The sequence below is a fragment of the Ptychodera flava genome, chromosome 2 (assembly GCF_041260155.1).
Source record: "Ptychodera flava strain L36383 chromosome 2, AS_Pfla_20210202, whole genome shotgun sequence".
NCBI lineage: Eukaryota > Metazoa > Hemichordata > Enteropneusta > Ptychoderidae > Ptychodera > Ptychodera flava.
The window spans coordinates 5002194-5019885 of NC_091929.1; the positions used below are offsets into that span (position 1 = coordinate 5002194).

General features: G+C 37.8%; 1 protein-coding gene and 3 long non-coding RNA genes across 4 annotated transcripts in view; 3 read left to right on the forward strand and 1 right to left on the reverse strand.

Moving 5' to 3' along the window:
- The first annotated feature begins 69 nt into the window (after positions 1 to 69).
- Positions 70 to 4724, forward strand: LOC139151903 (uncharacterized). The gene is made up of 4 exons (XR_011556507.1): positions 70 to 229; positions 1119 to 1365; positions 1878 to 2009; positions 2383 to 4724. It is a non-coding gene; the product is annotated as an uncharacterized lncRNA (long non-coding RNA).
- Positions 4725 to 4735: 11 nt separating this feature from the next.
- On the reverse strand, positions 4736 to 7376 carry LOC139151910 (uncharacterized). The gene is made up of 3 exons (XR_011556508.1): positions 7231 to 7376; positions 6250 to 6322; positions 4736 to 5871 (listed from the first exon to the last, which is right to left on the reverse strand). It is a non-coding gene; the product is annotated as an uncharacterized lncRNA (long non-coding RNA).
- A 263-nt stretch (positions 7377 to 7639) lies between these two features.
- LOC139151985 (protein PAT1 homolog 1-like) overlaps positions 7640 to 17692 on the forward strand; it is a 33559-nt gene continuing 23506 nt past the window's right edge. Inside the window, 3 exon segments of the mRNA XM_070725061.1 lie at positions 7640 to 7747; positions 12055 to 12151; positions 13440 to 13585. Coding sequence (XP_070581162.1) covers positions 7709 to 7747; positions 12055 to 12151; positions 13440 to 13585 — 282 coding nt within the window. The 5' untranslated portion in view covers positions 7640 to 7708.
- On the forward strand, positions 16806 to 17682 carry LOC139151995 (uncharacterized). Its single transcript, XR_011556531.1, has 2 exons — positions 16806 to 17093; positions 17457 to 17682. It is a non-coding gene; the product is annotated as an uncharacterized lncRNA (long non-coding RNA).

Here is a 17692-nt window from a genome sequence, read left to right on the forward strand (position 1 = left end):
CTCCTCTGCGCTACCGGCGAGAAGAGAGTCTGGGGAAATGCTATGGCACGGTTTGTAACACAAAATGGCCGCTGACAGAATTACGGACAGACGCTGATTGGCTTATCCGTCAGTATGACCCTGGGTCACTGCAACTCGACTGAAAACATGGACAGCCATCGATGGAGACCGATTGAACGCTGTAATTGAAGCGTCTTTGACCTTGTACGATATATCATACACGTTAAAGGTGGGAATTTCTCGTTCTATTTGGTCTAGTTAATCACCACATAGTTTAATTTCTCAAAATGCTAGCTCGTTTGCCAATGCCACACTTCATCCTCTCGTTGCCACACAAATGAATAGTTGTACCAGTTTTTCTCGAGGGTCTCTGGTGTACAGACCATGGGTGTAAGGTCTATTTTTCACATCCATGTACAGACTCAGACAGGCATTGGAATTCAGTAACTGAATCAGTTGCTTAGATTACATATCTCGATTACCTGTACCGTAGCTGCAATGATTGCAGGAGGAGTCGCTCGTCTGGACTTTGTACGCGACCCCAAGGTCGCGTACAAAGTCAATCCAGACGAACAACCCCGCCCCCCTACAATCATTGCAGCTACCAGGTCGCGTACAAAGTCAATCCAGACGAGCAACCTCCGCTACGATCATTGAAACCACCCATACCCATACATATTATCGAGCGGAGAAAACAGTGCCAATCACATTGTTTTTGACACTGACTGTTCACAGTTATTTTAAAAATAAAGCTTTAGCTGCAAAAATTGTACGATCATTTTTCATAAGTAGATATGTGCACAACCCCATGTACCAAAAAAAAATACTTCAATTATTGCTGCTATATTGTTGTTGTTGTTGTTGTTGTTTTGTGTGTGTGTGTGTGTGTGTGTGTGTGTGTGTGTGTGTGTGTGTGTGTGTGTAAGCATATACACTGGAGCAAAGGGTAAAGGGTCTATGGTGTAAGTAAGAGAGCCAAAAAAACAAAGTGACAATACTTGAAGCCTCAAGAATCCTGTCTACATTGATGACTTTTTTATCAATCTTGTGCTTTCATAACTAAACATAGAGCCTATTAAAACCTTGTTGGTATTTTTTTATAAATACATTTCCATCAGGATAAACAAGTGGAGTGCTTAAAGCATCTAGTGAATGGCAGTGAAGTCATGGCAGTATTGCTGACCGGCTATTGAAAAACTATCATCTATGCTTTGTTACTGAACATACTAAATGAATATCACAACAATCCTCTGATGAACCACAAGGTTGTTTTAGATCTCAACACTGGTGTCCCTTATGGCTGACCAGGTGCAGCGTCTCAACGTACAGTACAGCTGAGTGATCAAGAACAAGGCTCTATTACAGGTTTGTTTATATGCTCATGTATAATTCCATTTTTTGATTTGTAAAATGTATGGTAATGTCAAATAAATCATATCACCTAATTTTGAGAATGCTGCAACTATCTATCCACTGATCTATTATCAAGACTTGTGGGACCATATGTTATTTAAAACCTACTACCTTGATGTATTTAATAGAAACTGAACTGCATTACTTTTATGAAATATTATCGAGCTCAATAAGTGTTTTCATGCATCCCATATGGGTGTAAGCTGGCATATAATAATATGAATTTAACGTTCTCAGACATGTACAGTTATATTGTCAAGCACTGCCATGGGGTGGTGTTACATGTAAGGGTGTGCAAAACAGTTATTATCAATGGCAGTATCAACTATTGAAGGACAAAATGCAAAATGCAAAACTACATACGATTTGTCATTTCATTCTATAAATAACATGTGTATTTTCCCAATATGACATATTCAACTGCAGTCTTCATAAATACAGTATTACATATTTTTCATTCACAGACAGAGATAGTGCCATCATGCTACTCAGTCCAGAAATGCTATTTAGTGGTAATTGAAGAAATCATCTATGCCAATCAAAGTACAGAGACACCTTTCCATAGTTGTCGATGAAGCATACTGTGTTGTTCAGTGGTATGTGTCAATAATTAATAACGTGTATATAAAAATATATGTCTACGTTTGTGTGTGTATACATAGTATAAATTATTCAGTTATACTTCAAATTTTTATCACATTGAATGTCTGAGTGAGGAATGTAGCTGCCATCAGATTTTTCAGTATTTTGAAGAATATTGTATAATGCTAAAATCACCAATTTTGCATGAGAATTGAGTGAACTGGCAATGGTAATCATATTCAGCACAATGAAAACAGAAACACTTCAATTTGAAAATTGATATGAAATATTACTAATCCTGCTGAGATAGAGATGACCACACACAGCTTTTATGATCTCCCACTCTTAAAAATGTTGACATGTCTATTTTTATTTTTCCTTGTACAGGGGTAAAATACTATGCTCACATTGGCGAACTACAGAGTCTTCTTTCAAGAGCTAACATGGTAGCACTCACTGTAACAGCAACTCCAGATCTGAAATAAAGAAAATGTTATGCATGGAAAAATGTGAGCTGGTGAGATGTGATCTTGACCGCCACAATATATTCTACCAAACAATACAGGCTCCAACATCAATTGCTGACACATTCTCTTGGCTTTTTGAATCTCTGAGATGCATGAAGACGCTAACTAAGAAACACATAATTTACTGCAGAAATATCAATTATTGTGCTTATTTTTACAAGTATTTTATCATTGAATTAAATGATGAATCATGGATTGGGTCACCAACATTTCAGAATGCACTGTTTACCATGTACCACCACTCCACACCAGTGAAACATGATTGGTTGAAAATCAATCGGCAAGACTGAATCTAAGTTGAGAGTAATCATAGCTACTGTTGCATTCAGTATGGGAGTGGATGCCCTGATGTCTACATGATCATTCATTGGGGAGCCTCTAGATCCTTTGAAGGCTTTGTACAGGAATCAGACATTTGCTATGGACAATGTGACTGTAGGGAATGCCCTATACGTTCTGGTTTGATCGCAGAGAGACTTAACAATGAGGAACTGTGTGCAGCTGCTAAGGATGCCGAACAACATGAGCACCTGATTAGTAGTATTACTGACGAACAACAACGGATCATCAAACAAGAATTGACCACATATAGAGATTAAATGTCTTAGGCTTTGATTTCATCAATAGTAATGACTAGGTTGACAGATGCTGTCATTTCTGATATTGTAGACAATATTCCCTACATTCATTGTAAGGACGATACACTCACAGAGTTTGTGTTTGATTCACATATTGCCTCAGTGGTGTGGAAAATCATTAGTGAAAAATGAGAGTGAAACTATTAAATAGGATTTACATACAACTTAACATACTTAAAAGTGTCATGGTTTTCAATATGTCTAGGCTGAACAAGATCATGAATGCTGGACTTAGAGGGCTGTATAGCAAAAGGATTGGTGTTAGGCTAGCTGCATGAGAAAACGAGAGCCACAGATCCTACCCATGTCCCATGTGTAAGTACCTACTCTAAGCAAACAGAATTCCATTTGTGCCTCTGCATGTTTTTTCTCCAGCTATGGTCTCATTTTCTTGGCTTACTTACTGTTCGGACCATATTTAGTACCTACCCTAAAAAGTGTCTTTACTGTAAGTAGATCCAACAGGCGCAGAGAAGAGTAAATCAAAAATTTACTGGTTGATGTCCATTAATCCATTCACACATTGCCATCTTGGCTTGCCCTGTGATGATTAATGGACATCGACAGACAGCAACAGAATTTTGATTTACTTTGCAGTGCTCCAGATGGATGTACTAACAGCAAGACTGTTTTGTCAGGGTAGGTACTAAATTTGGTCTGAATGTGAAAAAGCCAAGAAAATAAGACCAGAGCGGGAGAAAAGCATGCAGAGGCGCAAACGGAATTCCGTTCGCTTAGAATATGTACTTTCGCATAGGTAGGATCTGTAGCGCTTGTTTTTTTTTCCGGTACAACCCACGAGAGCTATTACTGCAGCTATCTTTAGCCCAGGGGAAAAAAATTCTTGTTCATCAGATTTTTTTGCGCCAAGCTTCAGAAGCGGCTAGCAAAATCTACCAGTAATTTCACCGGTAATGATAACCTGGTCAAGATTTTGCAACACTCTTCAATAACAGAGTGAATTGCGTGCAGGAGTGCAGCAGATCTAGAATAAACATGTATTAAACACAAATGGTGGATACAAGTAATAGTTGTGCAGATCCACTAGGGGGCAAGCTTCAAAAGCCCACCTAGTAAACAAATTTTCAAAATTTCAAAAACATAAAATTCCAAATCTGCAAAAGTAGAAGTGGCGATTTGGATGAACAATTTTTTTTCCCTGGCCTTACTGTGTAGTTATATTCAAAACAAATTTCAATTTTGCTTGGTCTTCCCAGTGTATTGTGATCTCCCCACTGTATAGTGATCTCAGAGTCCAATATTTATCCAAATACTATTACACACTGCCTACAGTGCAAAGTTTTCTTTACTGTTGCTAGACCAGAATGAGACAGTCATTCAAAATTAAGCCAAGTCTATGTGTCATGCTTTCGAAAGGTCAAACTCTGCATTTGAATGAGTATCATGAGAACTACTCGGTGTTTTGTGACAGCAGTATTATTTATTTATTCATTTTGTGATTGATGATTTTGCTCCCTCCATACCTGAACTTCATTATGTGACATGTACACTTTTGGGCTGGTGGCCTCCAATATTGTAATAAAAGTTATTGATTTACACAAAACTCAGAAGATGTATTGAGAATATTTGAAATCTTTATTTACTTTTGACTAACCCATGTCAATAAATACGACATACATATTGACAGGGGTGGGGCGCATGTATTTTCCTCAAGAATTTGAAGGGTGGGTCACCCAAAAATAATCCTGGAAAAAATCAAAATCCCCCCCCTCCCCCAGATGTAAAAAATTAACACTCCCTAATTACAAGTCAAGACTTGTAATGTTCCTGTCTTGATGTCTGTATGTTCACATCACAGACCTACATTGTACTTTAGCATGGGGTTTAACAATGGAACACATGAATCAAAATGAAAGGATCTTGTTTCCTCACGTGTGTTCCTTGTTGGTGTCTGCAAGATGCCAATAAAAGTAATCAGAGTGATCAGTCAAGATAGCACACAAAAAAATCCATGTTCAGCAATGAAATCTCTAGCGCGGAATGAAATTGGTGGTAATTTGCAATGCGATGTTCAAACAGATGTTCTGTGATAGCAAAAAAAATTCAAATCTCACAAATGCACACAATTACAACAGCCTGTGAGTGCACTTTTTCAGAATGCCCATTTACTAGTTGAGTATTCTTTTTTCTTTCCATTTATCCACCTGTGTAATTCTTTGGGATCAATATTACAGAAAGTGTCAGCATAAAGTTTGGGAAATGATCATGTGCCCTCCCTGACTTATGTTTCAACTCCTCATATATGTTCACTATCAACACTAGCTTTTGTATGTGTTCCTGACTGAAATGCAACATCGAGTTCTTGAAGCTAATGCTTCTCTGAAGTTCTCAATGTCATCACAGTACAACACAGTCTTTCCAATCCTGGCAACAGCAGCACTGGTGTGATTTAGTCCCAATGATTTCATTCTTTTCTCAGCAAGTCTATTTGGAGTTCCATGACATGGTAACCGTCAAATTATTTCCTTCTCCTCTCGATAAGTTAATGAACCTATTCCAGGTTATTTGATGACTGAGCCATGGTGACAACAGTGCTTCGGTACTTGCTTGGAAAAGAAAAGCCTCAAGTCTATACTTGATCTTGTGACTAGAATAATAGACAAGCATAGCATATCTCCAATGCCTCAAGCATCTCTCTCCATACCATAGGATATATCAGGCTTGGGAATATGGGTCGGAGTTGTTATTACCTGTATCAAATTAAAAAAACAGACATTGGTTTCTATCTATTGAATATTACAATGTAACTAAAAGCACAAATAGTATTCTATAAGATTCTATCACATTAAAAGTTAATAAGAATAAAATTGTTATTTTGATTAAAATTCACAAGCTGAACCTTAAAAGTGCAAGTAGTAAGACAGTGTCCAAAATAACATCAGATGTAGAATTTGAGTGGTGTCGCATTTGGCGATTCTTTTTTTTTGAAAATTGAGTGGTTAGAGTATAGACACATCAGAATCACAAGTGTATATGATATAGCAAAAATAAAATGTACAAAATTGTATGGTCTTCATACCGCAGGTATAATAGCCTTGAAAATCAAACTTAACAGAAAATATACATACCTTTTGTGTTGTAGTGTCTGTTTTGTTCACTTCATATCTTGACTTGGGGTGATACAGGAAGTGGTTGAGAGATCTGCAATGGATCCATAAACATATGGCAAGTTATCTCTAAATGAACACATACTCTGATGAAAATTGGATACGTGAATTGGCTTGATTTTCCCTCATCTTGTTTCCTCTGTAGAATATCATTTAACATTTGGTCACACTGCCATAAGCTTAGGGCAGCACTAAGACAGTTGAGGGCCACATGGTAGTTTCTGAGTCTTGTGATATAGATGCACAGAATAGGGCGAACAATCATGACAGTGTTTGAAAAAAAACGTGCTTAGGAGCACTATCAACCTCTCGTTATGTAAAATACCTGCGAGCAAGACTTTGGGAAGTTTGAAAAATATCTTTGTGGTGATATTTTCCTGCGCGAGGTGTTTGGAAGTTTTTTTTTCCGGTCAAGTTTCAGAAGTGTGTAGGCAACGTAATTAACTTGCAAAAGTATGGGTTCGCTCACAGTCCCATAGAGGGACTGTGGTTCACTGTTTATGGCAACACTCATTAGACAGATCATGGAGGTAGAAGGAAAGACAGATGACATGTATGTGGTCGGTAGTGATTAGTATCGATAGCTATTAAAGATATATCTCCGCTATATAGGAGACTGGGTACCGTACGTTGTGAGTTCGAACCCAGTTGAAACCACCGTATATTGCATACATACCGCATTTGGTGTACATGGAAACATTCTTTTTTTCTAGTCGCCAATCTCTCAATTTTTTGCGATCTTTCCACAATTGCACAAACTCTCCTAGCTGCAGTACAGTAGCTCGAGGTTTTGCCTGGGTATTTGGGTCGGACTGCAAAACCATCTGGTTTTGCCGCCCGACCCAAATACCCGGGCAAAACCTCGAGCTACTGTACTGCAGCTACGGTCTCTTATGAAAAGACAACAAATCACACACAGAGACATTGCCGAGAGTCACTTACAGCATGTGTCGTCTCCGCTGCGTCGTCTCCATGTTTTCAGTCGAGTTGCAGTGACCCAGGGTCATACTGACGGATAAGCCAATCAGCGTCTGTCCGTAATTCTGTCAGCGGCCATTTTGTGTTACAAACCGTGCCATAGCATTTCCCCAGACTCTCTTCTCGCCGGTAGCGCAGAGGAGTCTGGGTAACCGAGACTACTACCCCAGCTTGCTTGAATATCTGAAAAAGTGAAAACAGACGATTCACTGGTTGTTTTATATTTTCATATAGATTACGTAAAATAAAAGCCTTGTCCTTTATACCCTACTTGTGTATGAAATCCATACAAATATAAACAGCTGAAAACGCTAACGATGAGTGATTTTCCTCCGGCGTGTTTTAGGGCTGCCATCCCTAGAATCGAGTAGTGTCTACCGTGACCTCGTTTTATACGTTCATGTCTGTGTGTCTCTTCAGTTGTTTTTGAAGATGAAACGAAATGAGTGATAGTTTTTTCGGGTTTCAATCCACCTTGCCGGTACGTTTGAGATTATTATTACCAATTCTTGCGTTCATGTCTTTTTTCCCGTTGCCAGGTGCGTTGTTAAAAATCACTTTATTGTGTACATGCCAGGAACTCAACCTTGAGTACAAGCGACGTGCCGAGATGCATATCACTCGGAACTTCCTGTTTGACTGAGTGTGTCTGTGTTTGTATTTATTTTGTCGTAGCGTGTCACGCTCTTTCCAGGAAATTGAGGTCGTCAGTCCATGCGAAAATATAACTGTAATATTTTAAAAAATAAGTGTTTTTTCTCCAACACCGCTCAGCTTCTGCTGACATTTTGAAACTCTAGGCTCTACCAGCACTATTGATTCAAAATTTAGGACCGCATAGCACTAGCAGGTTTTACTGCCACAATATATACAGACTACAAATACAGTTTTACTCAGCATGACCTCTACTACATTAGTGTTTGAGTCGGCGGCTTTCCCCGACTTGGCATGGGAAGAGGATTAGCGTGTATGCCTTTCCCGCCCTGTGCTCCACAGAGATGTCGGGAAAGGCAGGCTGGCTACGTCACTCTTCTAAGTTCTATGGATTCCTGATTATGTCACGCCCGCGTTGGAAATTGATTAGGGGTTTCCCCAGTTATTTTCAGTTCATGTACACAGGAACGATTGCTGATGCTCTGAATGCCAATACATAATACCGACTGCACTATGACATTATAATTTTATGAGCTATTACATGTACTTCAAACAACCTGATTTATTTTTATCTTATCAATCATCCAACGCATAATTTACAAATTACACAAAGACAGATCCTAATTGTACATGTGGCACAATGTTATTTCAAAAGATTACGCGATTCTGCTGTAGCACTGTACTGCAGTCATCCATAAACATGTACATCGTAGTACAACTATGGATCCATGAACCTGCAAATATGCTGTTCTCCTTAAAGTTTTGATAGTTTCCACATTCATTCTTTCTCCATTCAAACTATTATTCATTGCAAAAGTTTGACCCTTTTTCTCCTTTGAAACAAAATTTTGATGATCAGTTACAGACAGTAATATAAGTGAAAATTGACCAACGACCCTGAAGTTGTTCAACTTTTGCAAGTTCCATTGAGTTAATGTGTACTTCATCCATTGCCTAAAGTGGTTTTGCCAATACCAAGTTATCTAATTAGCTGAATTTTAATGCACATTTCTTGTAAGGTTCAGATTACAATATGCCCATGACTTATGTTCAGTTCAGTACAAATAAGGGAATAGATATTCTGGCATGGGCATGGTGTAAACATTATGAGGTGGTGACTATCAAAAAGTTCCACATTGAGTTGGTAACAATCATACATGTTCTTAACCCTTTCACCACCATGGTTTGTCCCAAATCCATTGTTTTCTATGGTAAAGTTGGACCTGTATACAGGGAACTGGGGTGAAAGGGTTAAAGGAGTTCACACTGCTAGCGTTGACCACCAAGTCTAGCAAATTGTTCCACAAGTTGACGCCCCTTGGTGCAAATTAATATTTCCTGACGTCCAGTCTTGTAGTTGGTTTGAAAACCTTGATCATGTCTCCTCTCTCCCTGCGACTTTTCAGACTTGGCAAATTCAAAGCCTGCAACCGTTCGCTGTATGTCATATGGTGAAGTTGAGGAATCATTTTTTTTGCCCGACATTGCATGTGTTCCAGGATGCTGCTGTCCTTTGCAAGCAAAGGTGACCAAGCGAACTGAATATTCAAATCTTGGCCTCACCAGTTCCTTATACAGTGATAAAATTAAATCTTTAGATTTGCATGATAGTGTTCTCTTGATCATTCCAAGAACTTGATTTGCCTTCTTTGCTGTTTCCTGCAGTGATGGTTTCAGGCTCTTATGAACAATGACTCCAAGATCCTTCTCTTCCTCGATGCTTTCTAATGGAAATTGTTCATGTTGTTGATATGATTATTGTGTAAGAGAGTTTTGTACATAATTGATGATATGACTTCTGCAAGTTTCCTTGAGGAAACATGCTTACCACTGTAATACTATTTTATTTATCAGTTGTAATCCCATTTATGTTAGAATCCCATTGATGCTTTTAGAGTCACTATTTTACATTATGGTTTATGCTGCAATCACTTTGTAATATTAGATTCTGTACCATGATTTTGCCCAAACCACCTCTGGTGATTGTGGACCATTGTTTGGGAAATGGGCTGGAACATTGAACCTAATTTCTGTGTCACTTGTTAAAGTCACAGTCCCCCTATCAAAAGGGACTACTCTTTCGTACATGGGTAAGAAATGGTTCTGCAGAGACCAGTGTTTTTGCTAAGGTTTGGGGATATAGATTGTTTGGGATCTCTGGTAGCATTTCTGTTGTCCACTCATAGGATTGTATTGATATTCCCAGGGGAAATCCCAGTAACATATTGTTGTCCCCTAATACGATTGCATTTATATTTCCAGGGGGAAATCCCATGATAGGGAAACCACCGCAAAATTACAATACTGAAGTTATTCTGATATGCATAATCTTATTTGAGTTACTGACATTAATTGGTATTTGTAGCCTCTTTCAACCATAAAATGTGATGCAATTTTAAGTATTGTTCATAGAATTTGCACTACCATGTGCCAAATTATGTTGAATTAGCATAAAGTAGTGTATGCAAATTTTAAAGAACTCTGTTTCAGTTTCGTCAAAAATCTTTAATCAAAAAGTGTTACAACAACTTGGAAGTTTGAAGTTTTTGCTTGTGTGTTTGTGTTCCTAGATATTTCTTTTACATTGTTTGTGGAGCACTTGCTTAGCTTAATTGGTATATGTGTGCCCTGGAACAATACAACCACATAGCAGAAAGCCTAAGAAAGTCTATTTCAATGGGAAAGGGGTGTTAAAATGGTTTATTTTTGACTGAATACTCAATCAAAACTCAATATTTTCTTCCAAATGATTGATTGAACCATGGTGGCCTCAGGCTAACTAAAAAAGAAAGTAAATACACAAACAAACAGAAAAGAAACAAATAAATAAAATTTACCCCCAAAAAAGGCAAGAGTACATAAAGAAACACATGATTAAAAATGCACAAATAAACTAACATGACATCGATTGTTTAAATTCTCTCTGCCATTGTTTTATTTTAAAATTCTCTCCTCAATTTAAAGCAAGAATATATTTTGTCGCAACCAATTAAAGTAAAAGTATTTTTTATCTACAGCAGAAAGTGAGAGAGTTGTAATGAGGCATTAAATTATACCTAGGTTTAGGTTCTACATAATATTATTGTCACTCTCTAAATTACAATAAATTAAAATGTAATCTCTGATTTGAGAGCTGAAAATAGGGCTTCAAATGACACTTTCTGTCAATGACTCCAAGAAGAATGTAAATACAATAAATGCAAAACAGCATTGTTTTAAAATTGAGGTACAAAACACTGCAGACATATTAGAATAATGAAACTCTATACAGTGAATCAGAGTTGAACAGTTAAAAGTACAATAACACAGCAATTCACACAAAGTATAGCAAAATGCAAAACGTCACAAAACAAAAAAGTACACATTTAGCTATTTCACATCACAGAAAGTGAAAGAACATTGAAGCAAGCATTCCAAACTGAAAGTTGAAAATCTGATATAAGTGAAACTAGGATGAGTTTTGACTTTCTCTTCTTCACCATTGATAACAGTGGGATGGGGCCGAACCATTGTTGTGAAAGGCTTAAACTTAGTAATGTTTGCTCTGGGCCTCTCTGAAAAAGTGCATATACGCCAGCATAAAATAATGCCATGAATCAGCTTGGCATATGTTGTAGTCACAACTGTGTTTTCTTTTTAAGCCTTTTCCTGCCAGGCATATTGTTGTATGTCATTGTGCCATGTCAGTAAAAACCAGTATTGAGCCAAACTTTATTTCCCGTTTCTTTGCATGTTTCATATACACTTAAAGTCCACCTATACTTAAAGTGTATCACATGACTTGGCTTGCTATTATTTAGAAACATTACTGAATTCCACTGGCTTGGCAGGACAACAGCCTCCAGATACCAGGTTCTTGGCACTGTGGAAATCAAAGCAATTTGCACCAACTTGGAAGGATTAAAGTTAAGGTCCAAAGTCAAGTTACAAAAGCATTATGCTTTTTTCCATTTCAGCGTCTTGGATCTGTTATGTCTTGAGGTCCAGTTCTTAACAAAAACTAAGACAGAAAGAGAAAGAAATGGATCACGACATGAAATGTTCTGTGAACAGTGGGTTTTGAAAATCATGTTTTCCCCCTACAGTTTCATATTATATAACACATCAACAATATTTTATTTTATTTACTAACAGTCCTTTGAGGACGACATTGCTGGAGATGGGCTATGTGATGATTTAGAAGGCAACTATGATGCCCTGAATGATGATACATTTGGTGAAGGAGCAACAAGTAAGTATTACGGTAAACTCAGTCCTGTCGTGTGTTATCTTTCCCTTTTCCCAACATAAGGTCAACTTGCTGAGAAATCAACTGCTGTATTTCCTATTGTCAAATTCTACTTCCCAACAGACAGGCCTAAAATTCAAAAGTTGAAACTCTGATTTACAATCAAGAAAATTAAGTACTGCAGTCAGTATCACTACATGTGTGTATATATTCTACACAACCTACTGGTACAGACCTAAAACTGAGTGAAAGTGTTGAGCATGCTGGTAAAATAATTCAAGAGAACTTTCTTCCACGTTTGGTGAACTATGCATGAATATGGACATACACAGTTAAAAGGGTTTGTAGTAGTGCTTTGTTCTGAAAGTAAAGTGATTAGTTTGAAGTGTTTGTAAGATTTTCAGGATAGAGAGAATCAGAGACATGGACAGTGACAAAATTGGTCAGTGTAACTGTAAATAAATCCATTCCTCATCACATCGTACAAGATATAACTTGATACCAGTACCATGGATATCACCATTTGCCAGAGATTAAGATAAACTGATCTCATTCTTGGTTAAAAACTATCATAAATTTTGCATTTTGTACTTGCGACCCATGAAAATGTGTCATAATTTCTTGTTTGCATGAGTTGCATTTTACTTTGGACAAGAATTAAACAAGTAATCAATCTATGCTGAGTTATGCCAACTTTGATTAGTCTTATTGTAAACTACATGTTGGGTAGTGGAGGATGGGTTGCCTATTGCTCTGCCTGTTTGTCTGATTTCAATTGTGTATGATGGTTTGTTAGCAACTTTGACCCCATGATGCTGGCAGTTGCTGTAGACCTCAGCTACATACTGTCACTTTAGGTGATAATATATTTGTTCTGTAGATGTGAAGTAGCTGCTCTGAGTTTTACGATTTAAACCTGTCCCTTTACATATTTCCATATTTGTTGTGTTTGGCAGGTTAAACCACTGTCCCCCCAAATTTAAGCTTTTTACCTGTTACCTATAAAATATGTGCTGGGCATAGGCATTTGATAAATAACATATTACCACAAATCACTGGTTCTTTACAATATCATATTTGCATTTGTGTCATTTGTGATGTGTCAGACATAAGACAACACCATGTCAGTTCCTCTTGTATTGCTTCGTAGCAAGAAAATTTGAATTTGATAGATGGCAATGAACTCTAAACATTACAATACAGTAGATTGATATTTTGTAAAGGCTCATATTGATACCATGGAATTATTTGGGAATGAAATAACTTCACCATTTGTTGTATTATGTCATAGGTGGAAATTGGGAGTCCACTCATGAACAGTTTGCAAAGGAATTCCATGGACACAGTTTTGAAGATGAAGAGGAAGGCAAACGTGATATCAGTTCCAGATCATTGGATTCTGGTTTCCATACCAGTGAAAGACCAACATCACCAAATGTAAGAGTTTAGAGTATTCTACAATCTTTCTTTTTCTCGTGTTTTCAATAAACATAGCTTCTTCTATCAAGTACATGTACAGTTCAAAGCAGAACTAACGCACCATCCGGGCTCGCCTCGGGCTCGCCTCAGGCTCGCCTCAGGCACGCCTTGGGCACGCCTGAGGCGCGTCTCAGACCACACAGGTTTGCCCTCAATAGCTCATTATCTCCAACTGGAAATTGTCATTATGTTGACATGCATAAATTATGCAGCGGTAACTGTCCCAGCCACAGCTAGTGTGGTTACACTGAGCACGAGTAAGACAAGTGTCGACCTAACTTTTCAGACGTAAATTTCTGGACTGTAGACCGGCCAACAATTTGTTGCACTTGCAGTTCAAGCATATAAATCTACACACCTTCACATCAAAGTAAAGCTTGTGACCCACTTTGTTGAAGGGTCAAATTTCTGTACAACTTTGTAGCAAACAACGTAAACTTAGCAAGTGTCTTGTGTACAGTGATCGCCATCGATCGTTTTACGATGCCACAAAAACGAATTGGTAATAATTGCCCTCCAATTTATTTAGCTTCGTTCGCCGTAAATTTCTCTGAGCCAGACCATGATCACTGACTGTGGCCAGACTTCCTTTTCTTGTCTGGAGCGACAATATGAAGGCCAATTTGCTGTGTGGCTCACGTAAATTATTTGACAAATGTATCGCCTACATTTAAATTGGCTCAAAGTCAAACAATGATTTGATCACAAATCTCGGAGAGTTACGAAGGCAACCTGTTGTAAACGATGATTCAGTGATTGTGAATCGGTGACCATTTAGAGAACACGTTATTCTACAAACACCGACTACGTTAGTTTTTGTACAAGTAATGAAATACATCTATTTCAGTTAAACAGTAAAACATCGCGTTCTTCGACATGTTGAAACCAGAAGCGACATCGTTCTTTTTGACGACCATTGGCATTGTGTTGAAGTAGTGCGGTATGACAGGCCACGCCGTATTCAGCGTGGTTGTGTGCAATTTTTACATGACCCACCAGTTGTATATTCGAAATGGCAAGTTTGGCGATGGTGTAATTTTTCAAGTAAAGTAGAGCTTGTCAAAATCTCTCTGGCACTTTCTTTCATTTCCTGATGCCCGCATCGTATCAGTGTGTCTCAATATCCTCGACATCGATAAATAGTACTTAATAGTACTTTAATACTTTATTGCTCAACAACACACTCAAGGAGTGTGGTAAGGGACGAGCACAATTAACGGCGGGGGGGGGGCCGGAAGAGAAAATGGGGGGCCACGAAAAAAAATGAGTGTTCTTGGGGTGGGCCATGAAAATTCCAAGGAAGGTAAGGGGTGGGCCACCAAAATTTTTTACACCATGACAGACAGAGAATATTTTTCAGCATTTTTGTTCCTTGTTGAGGTTGGAGTTCCTTGTTAAACTTCTTGTAGCGTGATGAAATACCAAGTCTTGAACCTCACAATGCAGTTGTTCTGTGTAAAATCAGCAATATTATGATTAAAATAGCACAACACAATACTGACAAGTATATTCCCTTACAAAACTGAACTGCCTATTAGCCAGTCCACATAACTGTGTGGAACAGGTGGCATGGCTATTTGAGGGAAAATAGGCAGTCCATAGCAGCCCAACCTGCCACATGCCAGTATTGGAAATACGACATGTTAAAATTTGAACATTCATCACAAGCTATGCATGTGAAATCAGGCTCAGCCATGTGAAGTAACCATTCATTAGCAGTCCTATTGAATTCATGACAGAAGGGAAGATTGTCAATGGATTGAATGGTAGCTTACACATGTGGCAGTAAAAATTTAGACATGCATTAATAAACTCCAAGGACTGACTTGTTTGTCAATTCTCATGTTTTCATATCCCTATTGTCTATTTAATTTAAATAAATTAGGCAGCACTCATGTGTAGAGTTGTTTTTACTTGAGTTAAGTTTTTCAGGTGAAATTACTCATGTTTGCACAATAGAAATGTCACATGGGTCACATGCACTGGTTACCAGTTAAATTGTTCTCAGACTTAAATATTTAGTGGATACAGAAGCAACGGTTTGCCATTTTAAAGTGACAGTGTAAAGCTGTAAGTTTTTGATTTTGTTAATATTTTTGTTATGTATTACTTTATTGGTTCACAAATTTAAGTTGAATTAGCTCGTTGATATTATCAATACAACCAACATACACTTTGTGTGCATGTATATTATAAAAGTCCACGTGTTATTGTGTTCAATTAAAGTTTAGTCCAGACCAAAATGTGTTTACCAACAATAACAATGCTGACTTTACATAATACAGGTTGTGAACACTGGACATTTGAACGTGTTTTAGAAAATAGAATAACATTTGCAATACTGGCTAACATGATTTTGAAAAGAAGAAAAACCTGTAGTCGATGTACGAAGAACAAAATTTCTGCCAAAATTATGAAGTTACAGACTATCCCTTAAATATAGTTAGAATTAATTTAATTCATCTCCATTCAAAAAAAAGAGACCAGGATTTTCAGCATAAACCAATGAATATGACAAGAGGGGAGTAATGCAGATGGCTGCGAACGTCTGTGAGTAGTAAATTAAATCAGATAAATCAGCACAGATCAAATTTTAAACATCGTTTATTTTTATTTCAAAATGTGAAATAATTAACACATGTTCACCGCTAAATATTCAATATGATCGGAACCTGCATTCTATTGAAAGGTACTCACATGGTTGGATCTGTCAATAAATTTTGTCAGATCATCACACAACGACGAACACACTTGCGACGGTTCTGCATCTGCCATTGTAAAACTTTCGCGATCACAACTTACATAAAACTTAATGGAAACGCAGTACAGGTACTGTTCATCCCCAAACCGTTCAAAAATCGAGCCGGATCGACTAACGGTTCTGACGATGTATGATGTCGTGACTTTGGAAAGAGTTGCGTTTCCGAGAGTGGACGGCACGCAACAGGGTATGAACGTAAGGGTCCCGTAATGAGTATGCTGGAATTTAACAAGGCTGATCAGTATTGCAACGGGGTTCACTTAGTGTGCTGGCTTAGTGTGCTGGACTTCCGTATTTTAACTGATCTCTTCATATAAAGTCATTTTTTGCTTATTAGAAAAATCTAAAAGAACAGTTTACGCGTACTTGAAATGTCAAAATTTTGCGACGGTCACGACCCTTGACCTTTCGAATTTGACCAATGCTTTGTGTTCCCACGCGATCGTTATCGGACACATTATGCGTTGCATCTCTCAAATGAGATAACGCATAGTTTTTTCAAGTATTAACGGCTGTTCAAATCTCCAGCTGAATCTTACGAATTATGGCTGATTTCTCAGTCATTTCTTCCCCCAGTGACGACACATTTTTAGTCAAAACAGCAAGTGAGTCTATGTATGTTTCCGTGGACATTTCCCCGCGACATTGTTGGATGCAGTGACCGAGATAGCAAGTCGCCGTGGACGATAATTTTCCATTGATCCGGTAAGTATTTGAAATGCATATTTATAAAGGGCAATTACGAAATTAGTATGCCTTATAGAGAGGCTTTTCTCTGCACATCGATGTTTCCCTGGGAAGCTTGGCTTTGTATATGGCCCGACATTTTTAACCTGAGCTTGAGGGCCAGTGGCAACAACTAGTCAAGTCAATACAACTTACACAAGCCCAATACATTTCTAGATATGTTACACTTTTAATGTGTTAATTTTGCACTCGCAAAGATGCATGTAAAAAATTCCTCTATGTGTATGTAACAAATCACACACATGTTCTGAAACTGTATTGTAAATTTGTTGTCTTAATAAATGTTGCTAAGTTCATTCTCTTCTTTCTGTTTCATTTCAGTGTGCATATCAGCCAAGGCCCAAGAAAAATTCGGCAAGAATAATCATGACCTACCTAAAGAAGTCTTCAATATCAAATTTCAAAACAAAATAGGACATGAAAGACGAGACTTGGCCAGAGCTAAATGAACTCTTTAAAAACTAATCTTTGACTAAATCACTTTTCACTGTGTCTATGAAATTTGTTGAAGCCAAAAATTTATTAAATTGGTCATCAGACTTACAGATATAGGCCTA